General features: G+C 46.3%; 1 protein-coding gene across 1 annotated transcript; it reads left to right on the top strand.

The window, feature by feature from the left end:
• The first annotated feature begins 1,002 nt into the window (after nt 1-1,002).
• Nucleotides 1,003-27,642, top strand: LRRC2 (leucine rich repeat containing 2). Its single transcript, XM_047094715.1, has 8 exons — nt 1,003-1,127; nt 8,403-8,610; nt 10,345-10,501; nt 11,226-11,362; nt 16,532-16,677; nt 18,150-18,305; nt 24,550-24,686; nt 27,593-27,642. Exons 1-8 carry the CDS (start codon nt 1,003-1,005, stop codon nt 27,640-27,642), a joined length of 1,116 nt encoding a protein of 371 aa, XP_046950671.1.

Here is a 27,642-nt window from a genome sequence, read left to right as displayed (position 1 = left end):
AAGAGAACCGAAAACATGTCCGTACAAAGATGTGCACCGTTTGCACCTGAATCAGAAATCTCCTGTAGGTAAAAGAGTTTTAAGGGAGACCAAAGACAGTCCCAGATGCCAGGAATGAAGGGAAAGACGGAAATAAATTGGGGCCAGCATTTTCAGCTTGTTAGACGGAAATTACGGCTCCTCAGCGCTCGGCTGCACAGACGAAAGCTGCGTCCCCCCCTCGGACTGGCAGGCCATTTATGGCGAGGACACAGCTGAGTCAGAAGATTAAATATTTGGTTTTGTATCCCCACTGACTGCCATTTAGAAGCATCTGGAGCTGGAGCAGAGAGTATTCAACAGCCCTGCTATTGGCCAGCCGACACGCTGTGTGTGTGTGTGTGTGTGTGTGTGTTCTGATTAACTCACGAACTTCCCTTTGAGTATGTTCCAACCTGTGGGAAGATTAGTTGCTAGAAATTCAATAGAAGGCAGAACCATGAGGCTTGAGGAAGGAATGCCCAGGGGGCTCTGGGAACCCACAATTCAGCTGAGAGGCAAGGGCAGAAGTGTGAACTTCTAGAAGAGATGCTTGAAGGGTGATGTTGAACTTGACTTCCCCAGAGTACGATCAGGCTTTAAGAACATTAGCAAATGCCATCCTGGAAGTAACAGGCATTTCATCATTGCTTAAGAGAATTGATTCATTCATTAAATTTTTTTTTTTTTATTTTAGAGAGAGTGTGTGTGTGTGAACGGGGGAGAGGGACAGAGGGAGACAAGAGAGACAGAGACAGAGACAGAGAATCTCAAGCGGACTCCACATCCAATGTGGGGCTCAATCCCATGACCCTGGGATCATAACCTGGGCTGAAATCCAGAGTTGGACGCTCAACCGACGGAGCCACCCAGGCACCCCTCATGTTTCATTTTAAAGCTCGTGCTACAACTATTTTCTTCTCTGTGTGTGTACAAAGCTGACATAACGTATGTTTCTTAAATAGGTAATTTCACACGCCCGAAATGGGACACAAAGTGGTCGTATTCGACATTTCTGTCGTCAGAGCCTTGTGGGAAACTCGTGTCAAGAAGCACAAAGCCTGGCAGAAGAAGGAGGCAGAAAGGCTTGAGAAAAGCGCTTTGGAAAAGTATGTGTTTTCTGTGCTTGCCTGTGGCTTCTCGGGGACACGGGGGCTTGGCAGGCAGCATAGTGGAGGGGGCTGCCTTTCTTCTGGGATTTCTCAGTCAGTGACTCTTGGTCACGGGACCTCAGAGCTGTCACGCTGTTGCCTGGCTAGTGAACGTTCGATTCCTGTAACAGTCACCCCCAGTGTCGTAAGGACCCACATACCTTCCAGGCGCGGTACTGGGCACCAGGACACCACAGGGAACTTGGTGGAAGGCTGCCAGGCTGGCCTCACTAGGCCATCTGATGCTCTCCACACCTGGGCGGCCCCTGTGACCATGCCCCGGGGCAGCTCAAGGCTACTCCCCTTCATCCATTTCAGCCCTCACCTATTGAACTGAAGGCTGCATAAGAGTCCCTGTATCGATGCATTTTTTACTCCGATTGAGATGATGTGATTGGACTAACTATTCGTGTCGACTCATGAAGTCTGAGGAAAAGAGAGTTACTTGTCTATGGAATTAAGTCGAGTGCTTTGGAAAAAACTGCATTTAGGAAAAATATGAGCCACACAATGGACTCTGCACTGCGCAAGTCTGAATATGACAAGCTGGAAAGGTTGCACATGGGGGTGGATTTGCATGTCTGTACTTTTTATTTCTTATGGAGGAACCCAAACCGGTGTTCCTGGCTGATGCGTTAAGGATGTGACTTACCTAAGAAAGGCAGAATGGGATTCCGACTGGCAGACCCATTTTCGGGGGAGGTCCATGACCCTGTCTCAAGTTGGCAGCCGGTGACCTATTTCTATGCTTGAAGCTAAAACACAAAATGCGTAAGGTGTCAGTGTGTCTCTATCCTGGGCTCTCCATTTTTCTGAACTATTTGGACACAACAAATACCTGTTCTGACCATGCTTGATAATTCCGCTGTGGCTGTAAGCCTCACCGCTGTCCCAGGGGGATATCATTATCCCCAGTCTGAAGACGAGGTGGTTGGGGCCTGAGTGACTTTGCCTGAGTTGATACAGCTGGTAAGGGGAGGATTTGGCCAAGCTCTTCCCCCTGCATCGTGCTGTAATCCCAGAGAGTTGGGATGTTCTTTTCACTTGCACTCGTCTGAGGTTATCCAATATGATGTGAATCTTGAATTTAAGAACGGGAACCTCAGAGTAGGCATCAATGGGTCTGAGCGATCTACACTAGCAAGAATTATCTACACTAGCACGAATTACACGAGGGGCCTGTGAGCCCAGAGTGACTCTCAGCTCTGTTCCTCTCCTCCCTCCTCCTCCCTCCTAGCATCTGGGGTTACCCTAGGGTAGGACAACTTGCTGAATGGGGACCCAAGCCCTGGGGGTTTTGGGGAAAGTGTCTGTAGCTGATGTAACCCCCCGAGGATTCTAAGGGAGCAGGAACCATCTTCAGAGAGCTGGGGTCCACAGACTCTTCTCCCAGTTGCTTTGGAGTGGTGTTTGCCTCTTGGACTCTGTCGTTCATTGTGGTGCTAAATGCCTTCATGAACAGGTGCGCATGCCTCTTGTGCCCCAGGTAGGCCTTGAATTGGGCTTGGGGTCATTGGGCTTGTGCTGTGTCCTATCTTGTCCTAAGAACAGAAAACCTTTTAGGGATTTGTTAGGCTTTTCTAGCTCAAGATAAGAAAAAGAGCCATCCAACTGGCTGGGCAGGTGAGGGGGAAGTGGTGATGGTGGAGGGAGGAACGTAGGTGTAAAAGGAGGAAGCTTCTTGGTTTCCCAAGACCTGCAAAACAGGTAGTAAATTTACCTTTTTATGCAGGTAGCTGAGTTTCCATCATATGATTCATACTGTGATTATTAATACTATCTGAAGGTTAATCTTGAGTCTCTCAAGATCTGTTTCCTGCAGGGACATTAACTCGTCGAAAAACTGATGAATGCCTTATCGTAAGAGGCAATTATCTGGTTAATTTAATTTCACGAAAACAGGCCAAACCCTGCGGCTTGCTCTGTGACCTCCCTTCATGGTACTTTATTTTGTAAGACTGTATTTGTTCCATGAAGCATGTATCAAAACTTAGAAGTTATAAGTAGAGACATAATACAGAATATCCCTACCTGAATGAAATCCAATCAATCACTGATGGAGAGAAAGAGAGGAGTCGCTGTCAGGGTCCGAGGGATGATTTCCTCATCCAACGAGGCTCCTTGCAACGTTTTGTCTGCACGTGATCGATTTAATTAGTAGGACCCTAAGGGCATTGTTTTACGTGTTTGGCTCATATTTGACGTTCTATTAAAATTGATTCAAGGGGGGGGCGCCTGGGTGGCGCAGTTGGTTAAGCATCCGACTTCAGCCAGGTCACGATCTCGCGGTCTGTGTTCGAGCCCCGAGTCAGGCTCTGGGCTGATGGCTCAGAGCCTGGAGCCTGTTTCCGATTCTGTGTCTCCCTCTCTCTCTGCCCCTCCCCCGTTCATGCTCTGTCTCTCTCTGTCCCAAAAATAAATAAACGTTGAAAAAAAAATTAAAAAAAAAAATTGATTCAAGGGGAAGGTTATTCAATTATATGGGTGATAAAGTGTAAACACAATGACAGTTTATTGATCTCATTTGATCTTTTTTCCCCATTGGATTTTTTTTTTTTTATTATTGAAGTAACTGGCATGCTATGTCACATTAGCTTCAGGTGTATGACGTAGTGATAAGACAACTCTATACATTATGCTAGACAGGTTACTTATTTGAATTACTCGCAAGGAAGGGAATGGAATTTAAAAAAGTTTATATGTTCACCTTGACTCTCACTAAACAAGGGCTCATCTTCTTATGAGGTTTTGGAGGGAATGGGACATAAAATATTCAAAAAGAAGTCCAAATGGGGCACCTGGGTGGCTCAGTCAGTTAAGTGTTCGACTTTGGCTCAGGCCATGATCTCATGGTTCGTGGGTTCGAGCCTTGCGTTGGGCTCTGTGCTGATAGCTCGGAGCCTGGAGCCTGTTTTGGATTCTGTGTCTCCCTCTCTCTCTCTGCCCTTCCCCTGCTTGCATTATCTCTCTCTTTCTCTCTCAAAAATAAATAAACATTTAAAAAAAATTAAAAAAAATAAAAAGAAATCCAAAAAAGATTTGGTATATGCTTACTTTTTAAAGTCTGTTTATTTTGAGAGTGAGAGAGAGTACGCACACAAGCAGGGGAGGAACAGAGAGAGAGCAAGAGAGAGAGAGTCCCAAGCAGGCTCCCCACTGTCAGCACAGAGCCCGACACGGGGCTGGAACTCACAAACCATGAGATCATGACCTGAGCTGAAATCAAGAGCTGGATGCTTAACCGACTGAGCCACCCAGGCGCCTCATGGTAAATGATTATTTTTAATGAAATCTGTCTGATATCCTTTTTTTCTCCTTTTAATGTTGGCTGTACCAAAATATGTGAGCTACTTACGTCGGTTTGTAACGTGTAATATAGGAAGGGTGTATTGTGTAGGGCTTAACGGGCATCATTTCATTACATTGGCAGGGCATCCCTTCAGGTTTGGTCTAAGAAATGAGGGTAGAAAAGCTGGAGGCATTAGCCTGAAAAGTACTTGGTGGACCCAAGACCTGGCGATGGCTGTACTATTGCTCGTTGACAATTCGGGCGATTTCTTCTATTCGTTCAGGGAGCGTGTCTTAGACCCAGGGTCTGCCCCACATCCCTGACTGCTACAATCAGATCTAGATCTGTGGGCAGGTATTTGCATTTCTTTTTATCACAGGTATTAAAATATTTGCATTATACAGAAGAGCTAATCATGAAAAGTAACAATGCCAAGCCAATCCCATCACTTTCCCCCAGGATTAAATTCATCTCTCTCCATGTGCTGGTATTTTTAAGTTTGTTGCTTTTATTGCATTATGTATAGACTTCTTTGTAGAACCCGAAGCCCTACCTACTTGGTTGCTGAGTGCTTATCCTCAGCTCAGCTCAGTGACTAGGACCTGGGTAGGGTGGTAGCTGGGCCAGCCAGGGCCATCGGCGAAATACTTTTCTCAAACACTCCCCTTTCTCCCAGCTTAATGGCAAGTTTGAAACTCCAGTGATACCCAAAGTGGTTTTGAAAGACCAAAAAGTCTGCACAGAAACCTGGGGATCCAGCTCTGCAGAAATCCAGGAACGAATGTTCCAGGCAGATACAACAGCAATGTGAATACTGAGGCATGTGTTGGCGTGGGTGTTCAAGGGAGAGCAAGGGGGCCAGCGTGCGGGCCAGAAAAAGCAAGTGACTGTTCAGTGGACAGACAGGCAAGGTGACGGCACAGATCTGCAGGGCCTTGTCGGTGTGGTAGGACATTGCTTTGCTGTGTGAGATGAGGAATCGGGGGCATTGTGATGGGCTTACTCGAACCACTGGGTGCATTTGGACCGTAGGGGGGACAACAGTGGTGCCTGCAAGGAGATGATGGGGACATGGGCAAGAATGGAAGCAGGGAAGGTGGTGAGGCGTGCGGATTCTCGTAGAACCAATCACATCCCTCGACGGATTTGCTACGAGGTATGAAAAAAGCACAGAGCCAATGATGAGCCTGAGGTTTTCAGCCAGAGCCTCTAGAAGGCTTTTACGGCTTTAATGGGGCAGAGGCAGGTTTTAGGGTGAGGATCGGGAGTTTGGTCTGGAACATGTTGATTGCGGGACGCCTTTTAGACTTTCAGGTGAAGTTCCAGGGGAGGCAAAGAGGCTGGATTCAGCGAGGAAGTCTTGGCTAGAGCAACAGAACTGATCATCAATAGCATACAGATATCTTTAAAGCCATGAGACTGAAAGACAGCCAAAGAATGAGTGTAGAGAGAGATGAGAAGAGGCCCGAGGGCTGGGTGTTGGGCCCTTGGGGATTTGGAGGTTGGGAAGAGATGGGGGACGGGGGGAGGCAGCCCAGTCGCTGGAGAGGCAGGAGTGGAGTCAGCAGAGAGAGGGGTCCTGGGAGCCAAGTGACAGGCTTCACGGGGGAGGAAGGGCTGTGTCAAATGTTGCAGATGGGTCCGCGAAGATGAGGACTGGATTTGACCGCTGGGTCTGGCAAAATGGAGGTCATGATGACCTTGGGAATAGTTTCTAAAGAACCGTGATGGTGAGTGAAGGCGGTTCAACAGAGAACGGGGGTGGGGTGGAGTGGGAAAGAAGGATTGTGGGTGTGAGCCAGCACAGCTCTTTCGTAGGGTTGACTGTAAGGTGGAGCAGAGAAGCGGGCCCCATGGGAGACGTGAGGTTGCGGGGGTGGAGGGGGGGTGCCCTTTAAGCTGGGAGAGGTGACCGCGTGCTCATGCGCTGATGGGAATGGTCTCCCAAAGCGGAACACTGAGGAGAGAGAGAGCCCCTGCAGAAAGTCCTTGAGTCTTGGAGGGCTGGGTTTAGCCCCGAAGGGAGTGAGGGTCGAAGCGAGGCCAGTTTGCAAGGCTGCGAATTTTCCCCCGTGCCCGAGTACTGGGTGGGCATAGGCGCGGAGCAGGGGAGCAGCGGGTACCCGCTTGAGCTTTGTCCAAGTGCACAGTAGGGAGCAAGAGAGGGGCAAGGGGGTCGAGGAGGGATGCAGAAGGCAATTAAAACGAGGCCCATGACATTTATTTTATAAAAGCTTTATTGATGAGTATACCTGACACCCTATAAACTGTACACATTTAAAGTAGATAATTTGAAAAGTCTGGCCCAGGTATACATCTGTAAAACCATCCCCACAATCCAGATAGGATCCTATCCGTCACCTTACAAGCCCCTTTCTCACTCTTGGTGACTCCTTCCTCTCACTTCCTGCCCCCAGTGCCCATGCAGTCACTCCTTCCTGCCACGGAAGATTATTTTATTATATCCCATACAAATGGAATCACTGTCTATGAATGGAATCATTCCCTTTTTTGGTCTGGATTCTTTCATTCAGGCTAATCACACTGAGGGTTTTTTTTTTTTTTTTTAATGTTTTCATTTATTTTTGAGAGGGAGAGAAACAGAGCACAGGCTGGGGAGGGGCAGAGAGAGAGGGAGACACAGAATCCGAAGCAGGCTCCAGGCTCTGTGCTGTCAGCACAGAGCCCGACGCGGGGCTCGAACCCACAGGCAGTGAGATCATGACCTGAGCCGAAGTCGGACGCTTAACGGACTGAGCCACCCAGGCGCCCCGGGGATTACTGACATTTAATGACACACTAGACCTGCTACCAAGCTCTGCTAACACTCCTAACATTTGACTGGAGGAAAGAGTCTGTGAAGCACCTACTAGAATATTTCAACACATGCGATTCCTTAAAAAGCGTGGTCCCAGCCCCGAGTCAGGGCTCTTTTGCCAGTTCTGCGCCGTCCCCGCGGCTTTGCCCGTGGTTTCCCTGCTCGCTCATCCTCTCGGGTCTGCACATCGCATTTAGTCAGGAGCGGGCAGTTAGGATCGTGTGAAGTAAAGAACCAATACAGAATGCCTGGTGGGTCAAACAAAAGCCAGGCAGGACAGAAAGCGGCTGAAGCTACATAAGTGAGGAGGTGATCACGACTCTCTGGGCCCTGCCGGTCCCATTCCGAGGAGGGATGAGGGCAAGGGGTCTGGGCTTCCTCTTCTCGCCTCACCGCACCCCTGCCCAGCCTTTGAAACCCCGAGCGCTCAGAGGACACCCACCTCGTGATAAAGGTTCATCTTTTAAAAAAGGTGAAGTCCTCATGCTGCCATAGATATAAAAGGAATGTGTGTTAAAAATCCCCTTTTTCTCACGGTTGCACAAAAGGACGAGCCGTAAGGTGTTACAACCGGGTCCAAGGGGAGCCCAGAGGACACACACATTTAGGTGGCAGGAAAATTGAAACGCACCCGCGCCCGGAACAGACTGTCTCCAGAGGTGGAGGAGGGCCATCCGTCCACCGGACAGAATCGATTTGTGTGCCCGCCGTCTCGGGAAGTATTTGTGTTGCTGTCGGTTTTCTACAAGTTCACCTTGGTCTCTACAGAGTTGTCAAAGCCTGTCAGGTATCTCGAGAACCGGGGCTGCCTGTGTAATTCAAATCAGATGCCTTGAAAGATCAGCATGTTCTTTTCGGCCTGCGTTAAAACAAAACAAAACAAAACGAAAACCCTCTGAGGGTTTAAGGTCCCCCTATGTTCCCGCAGCAGAGGAAATGAGGGAGGAGGCTCAGCTGGGAGGGCTGAGGGTTGGGCGGGTGCTTAAGTCCCCCTAGGCTGGGGGCTGGGGCCTCGGGCCCGGGCCCGGGGAGGGACTGTGCCAGCTCCAGGCTGACCTGCCCGCTGCTCCCGGGAGGTGAGGGCGGTTCCCCAGGAGAGTGACTGTGGCTTCTGCTGCCCGTCTAGGATAAAGGAAGAGTGGAATTTCGTGGCCGAGTGCAGGAGGAAAGGCATCCCCCAGGCTGTGTACTGCAAGAATGGCTTCGTAGACACCAGCGTGAGGCTTCTGGAAAAGATCGAAAGGAACTCTCTCACCAGGCAGAGTTTACTTTCCAAGGAGAGAGACAAACGGAGCAGTGCGTTTGTGTTTGAACTTTCGGGGGAGCAGTGGACGGTGAGTGTGCAGCGAGGGGGTGCCCGGTGAGCACCGCTGAGCTGAGCTCAGGGCGTTGGCCTTGGCCTTGGCCCTGACCCAGAGAGCGCTCCTGCCCCTAGAGAGCTTTCCCCTGGATGGGGAGGAGGCTGTTGCCTGCTTCGAACCGAACCGGTTTTCACATCCCTCCCTCTGTGTAAGACCCTGTCGTCCTGCGGGAGGGGGCAGCAGGATCCCCTTGGATCCCTCCGAGGCTGGCAGGGGCTGGGACCTGGGGGGGGAGGGGAGGGGGGAGGGGAGGGGGGAGTGGGCCCTCCCCAGAATGGCGCAGCCTTTAAATGCTTAATCCTGCCGTCTCTCCCCCAGACGTTAAAATCACTTTGCCTTAAAAAAAAATTTTTTTTTTAATGTTTATTTATTTTTGAGAGAGAGAGAAAGTGCAGGCGGAAGAGGGTCAGAGAGAGAGGGCGACACCGAATCCGAAGCAGGCTCCAGGCTCTGAGCTGTCAGCCCAGAGCCCATCTCTGGGGCTCAAACCACGAGATCATGACCTGAGTCAGTGGCTTAGCCGCTTAGCCCACTGAGCCCCCCAGGCGCTCCGGCCTTTTTTTGTTTCTGTTTTTTTTTGTTTTTTTTTTTTAAATGAACTGTGACTTTCACCGCACACTTCCCAGCGGGTGGTGGTGACTTTGCTGAAGTGTCAGGGTGTGCAGAGCAGTAAAGGAATTTCGGCAGACCCTTGAGCTGCTTTTCCTCTGAGATTCTGAGGCCAGGACAAAGATGCCCCCTTTCTTTCCTCCGGTGTTTACATTGGCTTCCTGCTCCCTCCGCCCCTGACCTGCTGCTTTGCTTGGAGAGGCACCTCCAGGGCTTGCCCCGTGATCCGTGATCCGAGGTTTACTCGTGGAAGCGGCACCTGCTGTGCTGTGGGCAGGTGAACCTGGGCTGTGGTCCCTTTCTGGGGGACAGGGCTCTCTGGGACCTACCCTTCATCTCTTTCTATCCCCCCAACTTCTAGCTGAAGGGGCTCTGGGCCGAGAGACTAAATTTTGGGGGGTGATCCTGGGGCCGTCATTTATTGGCCGTGTGACCTGGGACAGTTTACCCCACTTTTATATATTTTGTGTCCCCCCCAGTAAGACGGTGCTAATGCTTGTGTCGGCCCCTGCAAGGGCTGTTGCGGCGACCAAATGAGTGGATATTTTCTGACACCGATTTCTTAGCTGCACTGCCCTCTGATGCTGGGAGAGATGATCACTGTATGGCCTCTAGTGTTCTTTCTCCTGAGCCCCCGTCATTGAGATTCGTGGGTACTGGGTACCTGTCTGGATTTCTTTTCTTTTCTTTTTTTTTAATGTTTATTTATTTTGTGAGAGAGACAGAGCAAGGAAGTGAGAGAGCAGGGGAGGGGCAGAGAGAGAGAGAGAGAGGGAAAGAGAGAACCCGAAGCAGGCTCTGCGCTGTCAGGGCTGAGCCCGACGTGGGGCTCGAACCCACGAACCGTGAGATCGTGACCTGAGCCGAAATCAAGAGTCGGACGCTTAACCGACTGAGCCACGCGGGCGCCCCTACACAGTCTTAAAAGTGGCTTCGTGAAGTGGCTGTCGAGCTGGCGAAGGTCAGGCCTGATGCTCTCCCGCGTGCTCTCTCGTCTTCTACATCGATGCCCCGATGTATGCGGCTTTGTGCACGCTGCCCCTCAGCCCCAACACGCTGAGGAACTTGTTGTGACTGACGTCGTTCATTTTGTTTCAGGAGCTCCCGGATTCGTTGAAGGAGCAGACACACCTAAAAGAATGGCACATCAGCAATACCCTGATTCAAATCATTCCTACCTATATCGAGCTATTTCAAGCGATGAGAATTCTGGATCTGCCAAAAAACCAAATCTCCCATCTTCCGGCTGAAATTGGTATGTTCCCCAGCGGGAGCCTTCGGTGTTCTGGTCTGGGAAGCGGGCAGCTGGCGGGCAGGCAGCACGGCCCTCCGGGAGGCTGCTTGGACGGGGCTGTTTCCTGCGTTCCCAGAGTCGCTGGCTTGCTTGCAGTGTCCCCTTGGGGCAGCGACGCCACCGTCCCGCCTGCGGAACTCGGCACAGGCAGACGTGGGCCAGTTGCGCAGAAGCTAGAAGTGTCACGAGTGAGCAGTGCCGTGTTTGGGAGCTTCGTGTCTATTTTCTTTCAGTTTTAGAAGGACGAACGTGCAATGACATGTTCACTGTAAACATAAACTACAATAGTCGGTCCCGGATATTAGTCCGTTGATGAGTTTCGTGTAGCCTGGTAGGTCATCTTGATCGACATTTGATAAATTTCCATCAGTAGCTGAAAATGAAGACCGGAGGATCACTACTGCTTCTCCTTCTCTTGGGGTGTGAGGGGTGAAGGTCTGCGGCTGCCTAGTTGGATGAAGGATTAAAGAGAGAATAAGCAAAAAACGCTCTGATCGAGGACCAACATGCTCAGGATGAAAGACGAGCTGGCATTTAGTGAAGTGCTTAAAAAAACAAATACAAAATTATGTTTCCTGTCTCCCCCCCCCCCATTTGTACAAACGTGTTGTATCTTTGTCTTGCTTTTGCCGTTAAAAAACCATAAGGGATCTACCCCATGGATGTTCATTTGTTCTGATGACAGGTTGTTTGAAGAACCTGAGAGAACTCAATGTGAGTTTCAACCATCTGAAGAGCATCCCTCCGGAGCTGGGGGACTGCGAAAATCTCGAGAAACTGGATTGTTCCGGAAATCTGGAATTAACTGAGCTCCCCTTTGAAGTAAGAAAGCGATCACATTTGCACTATGATTTACTTTTATTTGACTTATGACGTGGGATGATCTATAACGTGGGGAAGATGTTTTACAAGATGAAATCTGTCTTTGTTATATCACACTTTCTTGACATGTCAATCACTATACCAGCAATTAGAAGGTCCTTGAAAATGTTCTTACACTAGACCAGGAGCCGAATTTAAGTTCGGAAAAGCTATCAAAACAAAACAAAAACAAACACTGGGGCGCCTGGGTGGCTCGGTTGGTTAAGCGTCCGACTCTTGGTTTCGGTTCACGTTACGATCTCACGGTTTGTGGGTTTGAGCCCCACATTGGGCTCTGCACTGGCAACGCGGAGCCTGCTTGGGGTTCTCTCTCTCCCTCTCTCTCTGCCCCTCCCCTGCTCACTCTCTCTGTCTCTCTCTCAAAAATAAATAAACTTAAAAGAAACAAAACAAATAGAAAGCTGCACAAAACTAGGCAAAATGCCCTATTTTCACACAGGATATTTTTATTTAATGCCTGTTTAATGTAAGATTCCTGTTGTCTGTAATGCTTATCTACAATTGTGAAATAAATCAGAAATGGGAATAAAGGGGGCAAGATTTTTTTAAAGTTTCTATATTCATAAAAACTTAGAGGTAACAAAAATCGTCCTACAGATAGGATTTTAAAAGTTCATTAATCGGGGCGCCTGGGTGGCGCAGTCGGTTAAGCGTCCGACTTCAGCCAGGTCACGATCTCGCGGTCCGTGAGTTCGAGCCCCGCGTCGGGCTCTGGGCTGATGGCTCGGAGCCTGGAGCCTGTTTCCGATGCTGTGTCTCCCTCTCTCTCTGCCCCTCCCCCGTTCATGCTCTGTCTCTCTCTGTCCCAAAAATAAAAAATAAACGTTGAAAAAAAAAATTTAAAAAAAAAAAAAAAAAAAGTTCATTAATCGAAATCAAATGAATTAAGTTCATTACTTTTGGTCTGTATTCACTCATGATTTAACATCATATTCTGATAAAATGGAACAGCTGAAAGGGAGCAGAGTTTATTGCCAAATAAAACTCAACAGGCTTCTTATGCTGAAGGGAGATATGGATCTCATGGTAACGAACTGGTAATGAACACACCGGAAACAGTAGTGCTCATGTGGTCCTGCCAACGCCCACTGATTATAGTCCTAGATGGGGTGTTATTGTCCTTGCCTGGAAACTTCTGGGTGGGAAGAAGTAGTCGCTTCTACTGTCGCCCCAGGAAATGCCCGACAGTGGTCCAGGTGAGGGGTGCCCCCCCAAGGGCCTGACCCCCTTCATAAGACTGCTCATTCCCCAAGCCTCCTTAGTTTAGAAAATGGCTCTGGGCACCTGGGTGGCTCAGTCGGTTGAGCGTCCGACTTCGGCTCAGGTCATGATCTCACGGTTTGTGAGTTCGAGCCCCGCGTCGGGCTCTGTGCTGACAGCTCGGAGCCTGGAGCCTGCTTCGGGTTCTGTGTCTTCCCCTCTGTCTCTGCCCTCTCCCCACTTGTGCTGTTGTCTCTCTCTCAAAAATAAATAAACATTAAAAAAGAAAGAAAGAAAGGAAGGAAGGAAGGAAGGAAGGAAGGAAGGAAGGAAGAAAGGGACCCAGTCTTGTCTTGGTTGTCCAGGCTGGAAGCAAGCCAAGTCAACTTGACCTCTGTTGCTCCCACGCTCTGTAACCACTTTGTAAATAAGTCCTGTTGAGCATGCCCTTTAGAATCTATTCTGTATCTGACCCCCGCCCAGCACCTTGCCACCAACACCCTAGTCCAAGCCCGTGTTGTCCATCACCTGACCTAGCCTCCTAGGCTTGCTTCTCTGTCCCTTCTCTTCGCCTGCCCCCTTTGTTGAAATACAATTCATACGGCCCCCAATTCAGCCATTGCAAGTGTACGATCCACCGAATTCACTTGTAGGATATTTCGATCTCGCTCTCGAAATTCTGTCTTGCCTCCTCGCAGTTAATCCCCATGAGCTGGCCTACCAGGCAGCACCAGGCAATCACCATTTGGGTTGTTGTTTTTCACCCGGTTCACCGAAACTATAATGACACCCGCGGGAGCAAATGGTCTCTGGATATAGATTTTTTAGGCTCTTTGCTTTGAATGGGATTCCATAAATGCACAGTATTTGTTATGCTTCCCCAGTTGGCTGCATTCTAATAGTTCACTGATTCTTCTTATCTATAACTTCGCGAGTTCAGTCCTGAATGGTTCTCAGTGGCCATCAGTGTCAACTATCTGTTCAAACTGTGGTTTATTCAAGATAGATGAAAAACCATATACCTGAAGACAGGCTGCACGGTCATGTTAAAGGGAGTGTCATCTGTGAGGGCATCTCAGCCTCACGTGTCGAACTTGTATTTACCCAGTGGAAGCACACAGCACCCCAGGTTCTGATGTCTACAGACTCAGGAAACCACTGTTTGCCCGGATGCCGTATCCAAATGCTAGCGTTAAAAAAATTTTTTTTTTTGGTTAAAAAACTAACATTATGTTTACCATCGTGACCATTTTTATTATTTTTTAAAAATTCTCTTTCATGTTCATTTCTTACTTTTGAGAGAGAGAGAGTGAGCGAGCACAAGCAGGGGAGGGGCAGAGAGAGAGGGAGACACAGAATCCGAAGAGGCTCCAGGCTCTGAGCTGTCAGCATAGAGCCTGATGTGGGGCTGGAACCCACAAACTGAGATCATGACCTGAGCCGAAATCAAGAGTCAGATGCTTAACCGACTGAGCCACCCAGGCGCCCCCATCGTGACCATTTTTAAGTGTATGGTTCACTAGGGTTCAATGCCGTCACATTGTTGTGCCCTGTCTTCACGAGGATGCTTCTCTCACAAATAATTGACGTAATCCTGAATTCAAATTCAAATAGACAGCGAGTAGAATAAAGGACGTATAGAAAGTTACGGGAAGGAACCGTCAGGAATTTTGAGACAAAGGTAAAGATAATGAAAGTTCTGTGTAAATGCGTGTTGTATTTATTATGACTGAACGTCAGATTTTTATCTGGACAACACTGGAGTTTTCAGACAAATAGAATTACCTTTCAAAAGAGTTTGTGAGTGTTTTGCTTTGCCCTTGATGAAAGTAGCTAGTGGGGAATGGCTAGATCTGGGCCTTCTGTCTCCTTGCTAGTTGAATACCACTGTGATTTTCCTTATTCTAATTTTCACAGATGTCTTACGTTATTTCCTTTATTTAAATTTTTTTTTTTTTTCAACGTTTATTTATTTTTGGGACAGAGAGAGACAGAGCATGAACGGGGGAGGGTCAGAGAGAGAGGGAGACACAGAATCGGAAACAGGCTCCAGGCTCTGAGCCATCAGCCCAGAGCCCGACGCGGGGCTCGAACTCACGGACCGCGAGATCGTGACCTGGCTGAAGTCGGACGCTCAACCGACTGCGCCACCCAGGCGCCCCACGTTATTTCCTTTAAATATCCCCAGTAATTTATTTTACAGTCCAAAAAGTGTACTTTCTACGTTTATCGTAAAAAGAAGAAAGACGAGAGACCGAGGATAGTTCAGTCTTGATTTTTCTGCCGATCTGATAACCCTGGCCACACAGTCAGGAAGTTCAGACTGAATCGTGGGCACCCAAAGCATCTTCTTTGACTATCACATTACTGTCTTCACGCTCATTTTTTTAAGGCGTTCCCCAAATCCTTTTCTGATACCTTGCACATTTTATTTTTTCGAGAGAAGGGAAGGAGGGGCAGAGAGAGGGAGAGAGAGAGAGAGAGAATCCCAAGCAGCCTCCGCACTGTCAGCGCAGAGCCCGATGTGGGGCTCAGACTCACAAACTGTGAGATCATGATCTGAGCTGAAATCAAGAGTTAGTCCCTCAACCAACTGAGACACCCAGGCGGTCCTTCACATTTCTTTTTATAAATTCAAAACAAGAGCAAAATTAGGATGTGCCCATTCAATAGGACCACTTTGGACTGTGCCTCGCTTGGGCGGATTTGGCAATATGGAATTAGGTATTATATTCAGGTAAATAGAGGCATAAACCTACTGCTTCTTTCTTCTCTACTTTTCACTAATTCCTCCTATTGGTCCAGTTGGTTCCATATTGTGGAACCGTTTTGAAAATGTATTCTGAGAGGCAGCTCAAGTTTTATTTGTGGACTCTCAGAATAAGCCAGTAAAAGGTAGCTCCTTATTATGTATTTCATAGTCACGACCTGACTTACAAAACCAAATCCAAACATGAGAGACATTTTCCTGCTTTATTCGCTGTTCATAGATTTGCATTTGAAAGAAAAAAAGTCTATCTCCCAGGGCGCCTGGGTGGCTCTGTCGGTTGGGTGTCCGACTCTTGATTTCAGCTCAGGTCATGATCTCATGGTTGTGGATTTGAATCCCGTGTTGGGCTCTGCGTGGACAGCATGGGGCTTGCTTGGGATTCTCTCTCTCTTTCCTCTCGCTCTCTGCCCCTCCCCCACTCATACTTTCTCTCCCAGAATAAATAAATAAACTGAAAAAAGTATATTCCCCTACAGATTCAGTCATCATGTTAAAAGCACAGATTATGGAGATAAGACATAAATAGTAGAGATTGAAATTATATTTAAAAAAAAAAACCCTGAAATAGTAGAGATCTCTGATCATTTGCCCTGTCCCTTTCTGAGGCTTTTTAAGATTTGTTGGAACTCCTTTGGCTGTCTTCAAGTCATTCTATTCTCGAAAGCTTGTGCTTTTTTGTTTTCTGGGACTTTGCACAGGCTGTTCCCCACCTGGAGTTGCCTTCCCTGTCTTCCCACCTGTCGAGGAACCTCAGGACCCAGTGCAAATACTCCATTCTCCATGAAATCTTTCCTGACCCCTGACCCTTACTCCACCTTGACGTTGGCATATTAACCACTTATGTCTGTGTTACCGAACACTGCCAGTTGAAACCTTCTTCACGTTAGTTCTTGCTACATAAAAATTGCATTTCTTATTTTGGAAAGTGTGAACTCCTTGAGGGCAGCCCTCTATGTGCCGTCGATCTTAGTACCCCCAGCATGGAGCACATCCGTAGGTGCTCCAAAATTCATGTTATATGGGTCCGTGTTGCGTAGATTTCTAGAGGTGCCTTTGAGAAGAAACATCACCTAAAAATTATTAGTCGAACTTCATTCTAGAAAAGTAATTAGAGTATACCTGTTGTTATTCCTTTCTAGTTAAGTAACTTGAAGCAAGTGACATTCGTAGATATCGCGGCAAACAAGTTTGCCAGTGTCCCGATCTGTGTCCTGAGGATGTCGAATTTGCAGTGGTTGGATATCAGCAACAATAGCCTGACCGACCTGCCCCAAGATATAGACAGGTAGCTACTCGCGTTCTGAAGGTGAGGTGTGTATGCATTAGTTACTAACGCCTTAAACACCGTTGCCACTTTAAACAAGTGTAACCCATGAACGGTCTTCAAAATCAACGAATCTTCCAAGAGTTTGTTGTTTCTGGGAGATGTGTCTGTGGGAAATAATAAGACAAGACAATTTCCAGTCTGTGTCCTACGTGTGTGTGCACATAGATGTGCATTTGAACACACCTTCATGGTCTTGGTGAACTTTAATTTACTTCTGTCCTCAATAGAATGCTATCATTAGCTTTCTTTTATTCCGCAGAAATGGAAAAGCATGCTTATTATCTACGGAATAGAAACCTCTCACTCTGTGTTTTTATACATATTACCACTCTGTTTATAGTATCAGTAAGGATCATTTTTATTGGTTTCATTTATTGGTTTATTGTACCAAATCTTTCAAACGAAATTGATACGGTTAGTAAGTTTTTTCCAATTATATACTTGTATGTCATTTTTAAAAAAATAATCACACTGGGGTGCCTGGCTGGCTCAGTCAGTAGAATATGCAAGTCCTGATCTCAGGGTCGTAGTTCAAGCCCTACGTTGAGTGTAGAGCTTACTTAAAAAAAAAAAAATTACACTGGATCATGTAAGATTCATTCATTCATTCATTCATTCCACCAATAATATTAGGCTCTTGCATGGCTGGTCCAGAGTTTAACATGGTTTTAAATCCACAGTCTTCATTATAACAATATAGTAATAAGTAACTGGCTCAGTTCTGAAGGTCACTCATATGACCTTTCTGTACTCTTGGCACCTGTAATGCATCGGTGCTTTCCAGGTTGTGAGACTAAGTGGGAACTGCTCTACCTTGAAACACAAGGGGAACGCTGTGAGATATTTGTGGGATCAGTCAAGGTTTTGCAAGTGAATGCAAGAAAAAGCTGGAGGGGGGGTGTCACTGAGTTAGAATAAAATGGGAAAGAAGTGAAACACATCTGGAGCGTAGTTTGCTCGTTTCCTGCTCATTCTGCGGTTGCTTTTCCATTTCAAAGATAGGAAATATGACGGGGGAGGAATACTGTGCTTTCCAGATGTGCACAAGGCAATATGTTGCCCAAATGTGTTCGTTCTCAGCCCAGCTCCAGGGCGGGTCCTTTCCCACGCCCCGCTGACCCCGGGGAATGCGACGGCTCCTTGGAGGGATGACCTGGTGTCAGGCCCCCTCTCGGCCTCGTGCACATTGTGCAGTTTGCTTACCCCGCTGCTCTCTTTGGGTCTTCGGCTGCCAGTTAAGCCAGCGAAAACTTAAAATTCACGTCACCTGGCATGACTCTATTTAAATTTTGAAGTCAGCTTATTCTCGCAGGGGTCGCCTATACAAGATAAACTGCATAGGGATTTCATACCAGAATTGATGTGTCATTCGCTTTGGTTTTTCAGCTGTGAAGTCAGTCCTGATTTTATTGCCTTTTGCTCCTTCTTAGGCTAGAAGAGCTGCAGACCTTTATCTTGTATAAGAACAAGCTGACCTACCTTCCGTACGCCTTGCTTAACCTAAAGAAGCTGGCCTTGTTAGTCGTCAGTGGGGACCATTTGGTGGAGCTCCCCACGGCCCTGTGTGACTCGTCCACACCTTTAAAGTGAGTAGATCCCAGTAGAGACAGTCAGACACAAGGTAAGGAGTGCCTGGAGCCTGGAGCCTGGGCGCCCGCCTGTTTCAGGAACCAGATGAGGTGGTTCTTGTGCTCTGAGGACCTGATCCCTGTTCACAGAGGTTCACAGAGGTTCCGATGCCTTTTTACAGGATTTTGAAGGTTTTGGCCATTGGCACGGGGAGGTAGAACTCAGAGGATTTCTGGGCAAATGCTACCGCTGTTTGAAGCGTGACAGGGCAGTTGTCCAGGGCTCCCTGGTCTGTTGTTGAGCCTGGAGGGTCAGTGGCTTTGAATGTTTCCTGGTGGCCTCGCTCTCTGGTTTCCTTAAAGGTATGTGTAAACCACCCCAAACTCAGAAAAACCATCCATGCAAATGTGACACAAACAGATTCCAATCTGGCGTGAGACGCTGAGCCGTCTTTCTTACCTTGGCAGTGGACTTGAAAAGCCCCCGCTCCACCCTCCCCTGAAGCTGACCCCAGGGCACATCCCCTCGGCTCCCGGCTGCCAGAATTTGAGGCTTTGGGGGTCCCCCCATCACCTCTCTCCTGAGCCCGTTTTGACCCATTCCAGGAAGCTTTACACGAGGCCACTCCAGTGACAGCCATTTCATCACTGTGTCCAAAGTGTCCACCTGCCTTGAGTACCAGTTGTTGGCTAAGACCATCGTTCAAGGGGCTCTTTCCCAGGGGCGCCCAATTCTTCCAGTGGTAAATGCTCACTATCAGCATAAATCTTCCTCGTCTTCTAATCCTGGCAATAAGATGCCTAGCAGACAGAAATAAAGAAGTTGACAACTGCAAAGAGAGAGACTACATCCATCACTGTGTAATCACAAGATGAATGGGGTATGACATCTCCCCACTGCCCCACCATACTCTTTCCACTGGAATGGGTCCTCCCCTGTCTTTGGCTGTCCCAGGAATGTCTTCTGGATGAGAAGGGGCCCCCTGGTGAGAGGGCTGGCAGGACCCACCCGTAAGCCCCTTCCACATTCAGCCAGCTGGGAGCAGGCGTGACAGCTTCTCAACCAAGGATGCACGGGAGGGAGACTTCCGGTCAGGAGACTTCCGCTCAGGGTAAAACTGACCTGTGTGCAGGCAACTAAAGTCATGTCAAACGATAATAATTGTAGGACTTGGAAATCTCAAAGAATCAGATGGAAGCTCTTTGAATTAATAAAAGTGTAATTTTTTTTTAATGTTTATTTATTTTTGAGAGAGAGAAACAGAGCACAAGTGGGGGAGGGACAGAGACAGAGAGGAAGACACAGAATCCGAAATAGGCTTCAGGCTCTGAACTGTCAGCACAGAGTCTGACAAGGGGCTTGAACCCATGAAGTGTGAGATCGTGACCTGAGCCGAAGTCGGACGTTCAACCGACTGAGCCCCCCAGGCGCCCCTAAAAGTTTAATAAAAAAACCCCTTAGATATAAGTTTGCATTAAGACTTCTATAAATAACCCATAGAAAAATAGTGGAAGGGAATAATGACAGTAATAGTATTAGCCAAAAATATAAAAACCTAAAAAAGAAATCTAGACAAAATGCTAGCAAAATAGCTCTTTATAAGAAACTAAAAAGTGCTCCCAAAGCCTATCGAAGAGGTCTTGAATATTTGGAAAGACATACTGTCTTTTCTGGATGAAAAGACTATAAACATATGATTTCTTCCAAAAATTATACTTAAGTGTATAATATGATCCCAACCATAACTCCAGTGGAATTTCTTTTTTTGGAACTTGAAAAGCTGATGTGAAAGTATACCTAAAAGGCAAAAAGCTAAGAACAGCAATGATAACTTTGGAAAACAAGAGTGATGGGGCAGAATTTGCCTTACTGAGAATTATGATGGGTTTAAAAGGTAGAATAACGGGGCACCTGTGTGGCTCATTTGGGTTAAGTGTCCGACTCTTGGTTTCAGCTCAGGTCATGACCTCACAGTTTGTGAGTTTGAACCCCGCATCGGGCTCCATGCTGACAACGTAGAGCCTGCTTGGGATTCTCTCTCTCTCTCTCTCTCTCTCTCTGTCCCTCCCACGCTCACTCTCTCTCTTTCTCTCTCTCTCAAAATAAATAAATAAACTTAAAACAAAAAACTGGCGTGTAATAATTAAAATGAGGTCGTGTTAGGCAAGGATTCGTAGGTGAATTATTAGAACAGAATAGGTAGTACTGAAATTAACCCTCGTATATGATACAGGGATTTTCATAAACCAGTGGGGAAGGTATGAGTGACTTAATACGCCATTAAGGAAGTTGGCTACTCAGGGAAAGACAAAGTCTGTTCGTCACTTTATAGCATAAGACGGCTTACGGCACATAGCCACGTATGTGCTGTATATCGTATATAGCATGTAGGAAGACATATAGAGAAAGCCACAGATTAAATATAAAAAGAAAACTATAAAAGGAATAAGATGTTAATTATGGTAGATTGACCATGTATTTAACACCCATCCTTCTGGAGACCCCGCTGAGATGAGGAAAATAATAAAACCTACAATCGACAATGATCAAGAAAGCGGGAGAAGGCTTTCCCAGAATGAGAGACAACAACACAACTTTGGGAGACAAACGGCAGACAGAACAGTGGTGACTGATAAAAATTGTACGGAGTAGCCTCAAGTTTAGAAACCAAGAAACTGAGCCCATTTGCCCTGGAGAACTCCGAAGAAGCTCGAGGTCAGAAATTCCAGGCACGTGTTGGTGCAGCCTGAGACATGGTGCTAAAAATAAAGGAAAATCTCATGTAAACAGATGACCCCCCCCACCTTCCAATCTCCTCCTCGATTCCATCCGACAGACCACTCACCCCCCGCAGTCTGGCCCCCTGACCAAAAGCCTGAGGTTTCCTCTAGGGTGGCCCTGGGGGAAAGACCCCAGAGTTCTGTGTTTGGAGCCTCCCCAGGGGGAAGGCATCACCAAGCCTTCCCAGATAATTGTCCCAAGAATACAAATTTTTCAACTTTAGAATCAAACTTCAGGCAAGATAGAAAAGTTAAATACGGTTTTGGATCAGAATGTGGACAGCGTTGGTGTTAATGCAAAAGTAAAAAGTACGTAACGTCTGCGATGTGCTTTGAATGCATTAAAAAATAAGACGGCCTGACGAGTGGATGGAGGGAGGACGGCTGGGTGTGTGATAAGGCAAAAGCCATAAAATCTTACGTATGGAACCTAGGTGGTGGGTATGGGGGTGTTCACTGTAAAATTTTTTCAACCCTTTTGAACGTTGGAAAATTTTCATACTAGGATGTTGAAAAAGTAAAAGTATGGATCGTAAAAACTGGGAGGTGGGAGGGTCGGGCAACTGAAGGGAAGAGAAGGGATGCCTCCACTTGATGTAACAACATTGAAGTATTTGTCCTGCGTAAAAGAGATTTCCGGCAGGTTAAGTAAAAATAATGATTCACAGATGAAAGAGCTTGCCTCTGGGATCTGAGAGACAGAGGCAGGGTTAGAGACCATGGCTTTCAATAAAAAGTATCCTTATACTTATCAAATTTTAAAATACATACAGGGGCGCTTGGGTGGTTCAGTCGACGAAGCATCTGACTCTTGATTTCAGCTCAGGTCATGATCTCACAGTCATGTGAGATCTCACAGGCCCTGTGTCGGGCTCTGAGCTGATGGCCTAGAGCCTTCTTGGGATTCCCTCTCTCTTCCTTTCTCTCTCTCTCTCTCTCTCTCTCTCTCTTCCCCTCTGCTCTTGTTCTCTTTGTCTCTCAAAATGAATAAATAAACAGCAAAAAATAAAATACAGACAGCGATTACTTGGATAAAACATTGAAGAATGATAACCTACAGGCTTTTTTTTTTTTCCTGGATAGCGAAGGGTGATAAAATTAATTCAATGAAAGAGCTTGCAAAGGAAATTACAACTTTGTTGCTCTCTCCACGTTAGACATTAAATAAAGTTAAAAGGGAAATGAACTAAGGAATATGTGTACTGAAATAGGACAGATGGGTGGCTTTATCTTCCATGTATATAGAACTCCTACAAACCAATGAGAACAGCTACCTCCCAAGCCGGCAGGGCCCACAGACCAAAGACTATTTGAGGGATTTCCTTTTTTTTTTTCTTTTTATTAAAAAAAATTTTGTTTTAATGTTTATTTATTTTTGAGAGAGAGAGAGTGTGTGTGTGCAAGTGGGGGAGGGGCAGAGAGAGAGGGAGACACAGAATCCCAAGCAGGTTCCAGGCTCTCAGCTGTCAGCACAGAGCCTGACGTGGGGCTTGAACCCACGAACGGTGAGATCATGACCTGAGCCGAAGTCAGATGCTTAACCCACTGAGCCACCCAGGTGCCCTGAGGGATTTCCTATTTTGAATTGAAATAATAACATCGCCTTTCACATCAAAACATCTTTCAAAACTGTGAAGACAGATCAAATCCCATTTTCGTTTCTTTCCTTTCCATCTTTTTTGTTTATTGAGTGTCCTCTGTAACTTAACCCACCTCGTTTTAGAGTTTGATAACACTAATTGGGAGTCATAGCAAACACAGTAGGACATCACCCAGTTTATTATTAAAAAATTTTTTTTTTCAATATATGAAGTTTATTGTCAAATTGGTTTCCATACAACACCCAGTGCTCATCCCAAAAGGTGCCCTCCTCAATACCCATCACCCACCCTCCCCTCCCTCCCACCCCCCATCAACCCTCAGTTTGTTCTCAGTTTTTAAGTCTCTTATGCTTTGGCTCTCTTCCACTCTAACCTCTTTTTTTTTTTCCCTTCCCCTCCCCCATGGGTTTCTGTTAAGTTTCTCAAGATCCACATAAGAGTGAAACCATATGGTATCTGTCTTTCTCTGTATGGCTTATTTCACTTAGCATCACACTCTCCAGTTCCATCCACGTTGCTACAAAGGGCCATATTTCATTCTTTCTCATTGCCACGTAGTACTCCATTGTGTACATAAACCACAATTTCTTTATCCATTCATCAGTTGATGGACATTTAGGCTCTTTCCATAATTTGGCTATTGTTGAGAGTGCTGCTATAAACATAAGGGTACAAGTGCCCCTATGCATCAGTACTCCTGTATCCCTTGGGTAAATTCCTAGCAGTGCTATTGCTGGGTCATAGGGTAGGTCTATTTTTAATTTTTTGAGAAACCTCCACACTGTTTTCCAGAGCGGCTGCACCAATTTGCATTCCCACCAGCAGTGCAAGAGGGTTCCCGTTTCTCCACATCCTTTCCAGCATCTATAGTCTCCTGATTTGTTCATTTTGGCCACTCTGACTGGCGTGAGGTGATATCTGAGTGTGGTTTTGATTTGTATTTCCCTGATAAGGAGCGACGTTGAACATCTTTTCATGTGCCTGTTGGCCATCTGGATGTCTTCTTTAGAGAAGTGTCTTTTCATGTTTTCTGCCTATTTCTTCACTGGATTATTTGTTTTTCGGGTGTGGAGTTTGGTGAGCTTTTTATAGATTTTGGATACTAGCCCTTTGTCCGATATGTCATTTGCAAATATCTTTTCCCATTCTGTTGGTTGCCTTTTAGTTTTGTTGGTTGTTTCCTTTGCTGTGCAGAAGCTTTTTATCTTCATGAGGTCCCAGTAGTTCATTTTTGCTTTTAATTCCCTTGCCTTTGGGGATGTGTCAAGTAAGAAATTGCTACGGCTGAGGTCAGAGAGGTCTTTTCCTGCTTTCTCCTCTAGGGTTTTGATGGTTTCCTGTCTCACATTCAGGTCCTTTATCCATTTTGAGTTTATTTTTGTGAATGGTGTGAGAAAGTGGTCTAGTTTCAACCTTCTGCATGTTGCTGTCCATTTCTCCCAGCACCATTTGTTAAAGAGACTGTCTTTTTTCCATTGGATGTTCTTTCCTGCTTTGTCAAAGATTAGTTGGCCATACGTTTGTGGGTCTAGTTGTGGGGTTTCTATTCTATTCCATTGGACATCACCCAGTTTAAAGGGCCTGACTGTGAGCAAGTGTTAGCGTCTGTCTCAGGGCCTCCTGTCCACTGTCCTTTGCATCTAAATAGCTCTCATTTTCCCAGCAGGACCTGAGCAGGCAGGACTGCTCCCATAATCCTGTTAGATTTTTCCACAGGGCAGTTCCACTGGTGACGCTAATATTATGTGGCCGGCTGTGACCTTCAAGGATAACCAAGAACTTGCGATTCGGTACCACAAAACTTCACTTCATGTGAGAGGAATGTTGCGGTTAAAAATGCACAGGTGAAAATGTGATACTGTCCATATTTTCTCGAATAGATTTGTAAGCCTTATGGACAATCCTATTGATAATACCCAGTGTGAAGACGGTGTGGAAGTGATGGAAAGTGAACAAGATCGTCAACACTTTGATAAAGAATTTTTGAAAGCCTATATTGAAGATCTTAAAGAAAGAGGTACGTCAATCACCTTTAAAATTCTTTTTAATGAATATACAGGATTCTGTGCGCTCATGCGACACATTTGACACGAGTCACATCGGCAACACGCTAATTGGTTATTTTTCCAGGTACCAAATATCTATAGTTTCTCTAAAATACTAACATTTTCTAGTGTACTTGTCATCAACTATTTGACAGGCCAGGGAACATACACTTCAGACGTGGCATTACTGACTGTATATGAGTTTTTAACTAAATGACATTGACAAAAGGCTATCCTAGTTAATGGGAAGGTAAGATTCCATTTCAAAGTCCATTTAAGTTCAACTTTAGAAAAGTTGGGTTACATAAATCAAGGTCCGCTTATATATAAAAATCACAAAAGGAGAAACGCGAGGTGGCAGACTGGTACCTAGGTTGGGTTAGCTCTGGTTTTCCCACGGGTGGTGATATTACAGAGGAACACGGGCGGTCACAGGACCTCAGGAAAGGGCGGGAAGCCTTTTCCCCAGTGGCTGTTTTCCAAAGACTTTTCCGGAATGTCAGAAGCCCTTCTTTCTGCCACAAGCACACAAACACAGGAAAAAGGCATAAGTCACTCTTTGTTTTTCTAATCGCCACCTGCTTCCTGGGTATGGATGCCTGAGAGTTCTCTCTTACTTTTCCAGGTCCCTTGTTTTTGTGAGTTAGGTAGGGACCTGCCAGAAAGATGTCCCGCAGGTGGATTTAGGGAGGAGGTGGCCCTGGCCCCCAGAGCTTTGAAAATGTGCACCTCGGTCACCCTCAGAAAATTTGCATGTGGGCTTGCTGCCCCCCCCACCCCCCATTCATGGACTAAAGATGATTGATCACATGTAGCTATTCAGGGGTTTCATGACAGCACTGGAAGACACCATTTATTTGTCAAATTAAAACTTTTATCTCCGATCTATTCGGTCATCCCTAATCTTGGATGTTGAAATATCATGAGATAGGAGCGCCTGGGTGGCTTGGTCGGTTGAATGTCCAACCTCAGCTCAGGTCACGATCTCACGGTTCATGAGTTTGAGCCCCACAATGGTCTCTCTGCTCTCAGCACGAGCCGACTTCGGATTCTCTGTCTCCCTCTCTCTCTGCCCCTCTCCCACTTGCTCTCTCTCGCTCTCTCTCAAAAATAAACACTAAAAAATCTTTGAGAAAACCAAATATTGTGAAATAAATTAGAAATTTGTGTGAAACATGAAACAAATAGAGAACCATTTATTTTGTCAAAATTTATCTTTGGGTTGTATAATTTTCCTCTTGGGTAAACCTTCATTGTTGTATTTTGTTGATTTGTTCATAGTTACATTTTAGAGTTATTGTTTAAAAATGCAAGAAAGAATTAGAGAACACAGGTATTTAGCTTTGGATCTGTTGGTCAGCGATAACATAATTTGCTTTTAAAATTTAACTTTAGTGTTGATAGCTTTTTTCATTTTAATTTTTTTAATGTTTATTTGTTTTTGAGAGACAGAGTATGAGTGGGGGAGGGGCAGAGACAGAGAGAGACCTAGAATCCAAAGCAGGCTCCAGTCTCTGGGCTGTCAGCAGAGAGCCTGATGTGGGGCTTGAACTTATGAACCCTGAGATCAGAACCTGAGCCCGAAGTCAGACGCTTAACTAGCTGAGCCACTCAGGCTCCTCTAGTGATGATAGCTTTTGAACTTATTCATTTATTTCTAAATAATTATAATAATTCTATCCTTCATATGTTCATGTTGGTTCACAGGACATTGCCAATATTCAGCTGGTTTTTACCTGTAAAAATGACAATTTCTTTGTTTTACATTTTTTTAAAGTTTATTTTTAAGAGAGAGAGAGAGAGAGAGAGTGCGCAAGTGGGGGAGAGGCAGAGAGAGAGAGAGAGAGAAAGAGAGAGAGACAGAATCTGAAACAGGCTCTAGGCTCTGAGCTGTCAGCACAGAGTCCGATGTGGGGTTCAAACCCATGAACCGTGAGATCATGACCTGAGCTGAAGTTGGATGCTTAACTGTCCGAGCCACCCAGGCATCCCCAAAAATGACAGTTTCTTAACAGTTCAACCTATATGTGGTTGGGCATATTCTTAAAGTTTGTTTGCTTTTCTTCATCGTGGTGTCTTCCTTCTTTTCTCTCCTTCCCCTTCACTCTAACATCTGAGTCAGACCCAGAGTCCAAAGCTGTAAGGAAAAAGTGTAGCTTTAGTGAGACATGTGACCCTCCAACGTCATGTGATTCAAGCATGATGAGGAAGTGAAACCCCTCACTGGTCCTCAAGCATTAGTGAACCTAAACAATCACCTGCAGGCCCCACCCTCAGAGATTTTGACTCGCCAGATCCGGGGTAGGGCCTAGAACGTGCATTTCTAACAAGTTCCCAGGTGATGTTGATGCCTTGGGTCCGGGAGCCTCACCTGGAGAGCCATTGGTCTAGACCATCCTTTGACAGAATTTGGCTGTGAAGACAGAGTGGGCAGTAACCTGTATCAACAGCAAGACTAAGAAAAGGCATACTTCCTAAGATCCTACTTGGTTTAGGAATAGCCCCAACTTTGCTCCCAAACCGTCTTCCCTTCTACCTGGTGTCCACGGTCTCAGGTCCTTGGCCTTTGATTTCTCTTTTGTCAGTTGGTATTATTTTAGGGTCATAAAGTTTCCAGATCCTGATGCAGCTGTGTGAGTCTGTTGGAGAGATTGCAGAAGAATGAGGGTTAAGAATTCTCTTCTAGATGTAAATGTTTCTAACGCACGACTAGGATTGGTGAAGGCAAATGTCACCCTTAATGGGGACAGGAGAGTGCATTTATCTCTATCCTTAACATATGAAGTAGTAACTTGTGTGGTGACCTAAGCCATGGCTTGTAGCTACAGTTGGTGATAAAATGGGGACTGGTTGAATCGACTTGTTCCTCTTGTTACAGAATCTGTTCCCAGCTATACCACCAAAGTATCTTTCAGTCTTCAGCTTTAA

Source organism: Lynx rufus, unplaced genomic scaffold, assembly GCF_022079265.1.
Source record: "Lynx rufus isolate CCGP_SWC_20201006 ecotype Redwood Valley unplaced genomic scaffold, mLynRuf1.p SCAF_4, whole genome shotgun sequence".
In the NCBI taxonomy this organism is placed as follows: domain Eukaryota; kingdom Metazoa; phylum Chordata; class Mammalia; order Carnivora; family Felidae; genus Lynx; species Lynx rufus.
The sequence above is the reverse complement of the archived record's forward strand: the minus strand, read 5'-3'. Positions and strand labels throughout refer to the sequence as shown.

Excerpts from the sequence above, each read along its gene's own strand:
- LRRC2 (XM_047094715.1), top strand. The coding sequence starts at position 1,003 with ATGGGACACAAAGTGGTCGTATTCGACATTTCTGTCGTCAGAGCCTTG. Across the intron at positions 8,611-10,344 it reads TTTCGGGGGAGCAGTGGACG|GAGCTCCCGGATTCGTTGAA; the intron begins GTGAGTGTGCAG and ends ATTTTGTTTCAG. Across the intron at positions 16,678-18,149 it reads CTGCCCCAAGATATAGACAG|GCTAGAAGAGCTGCAGACCT; the intron begins GTAGCTACTCGC and ends GCTCCTTCTTAG.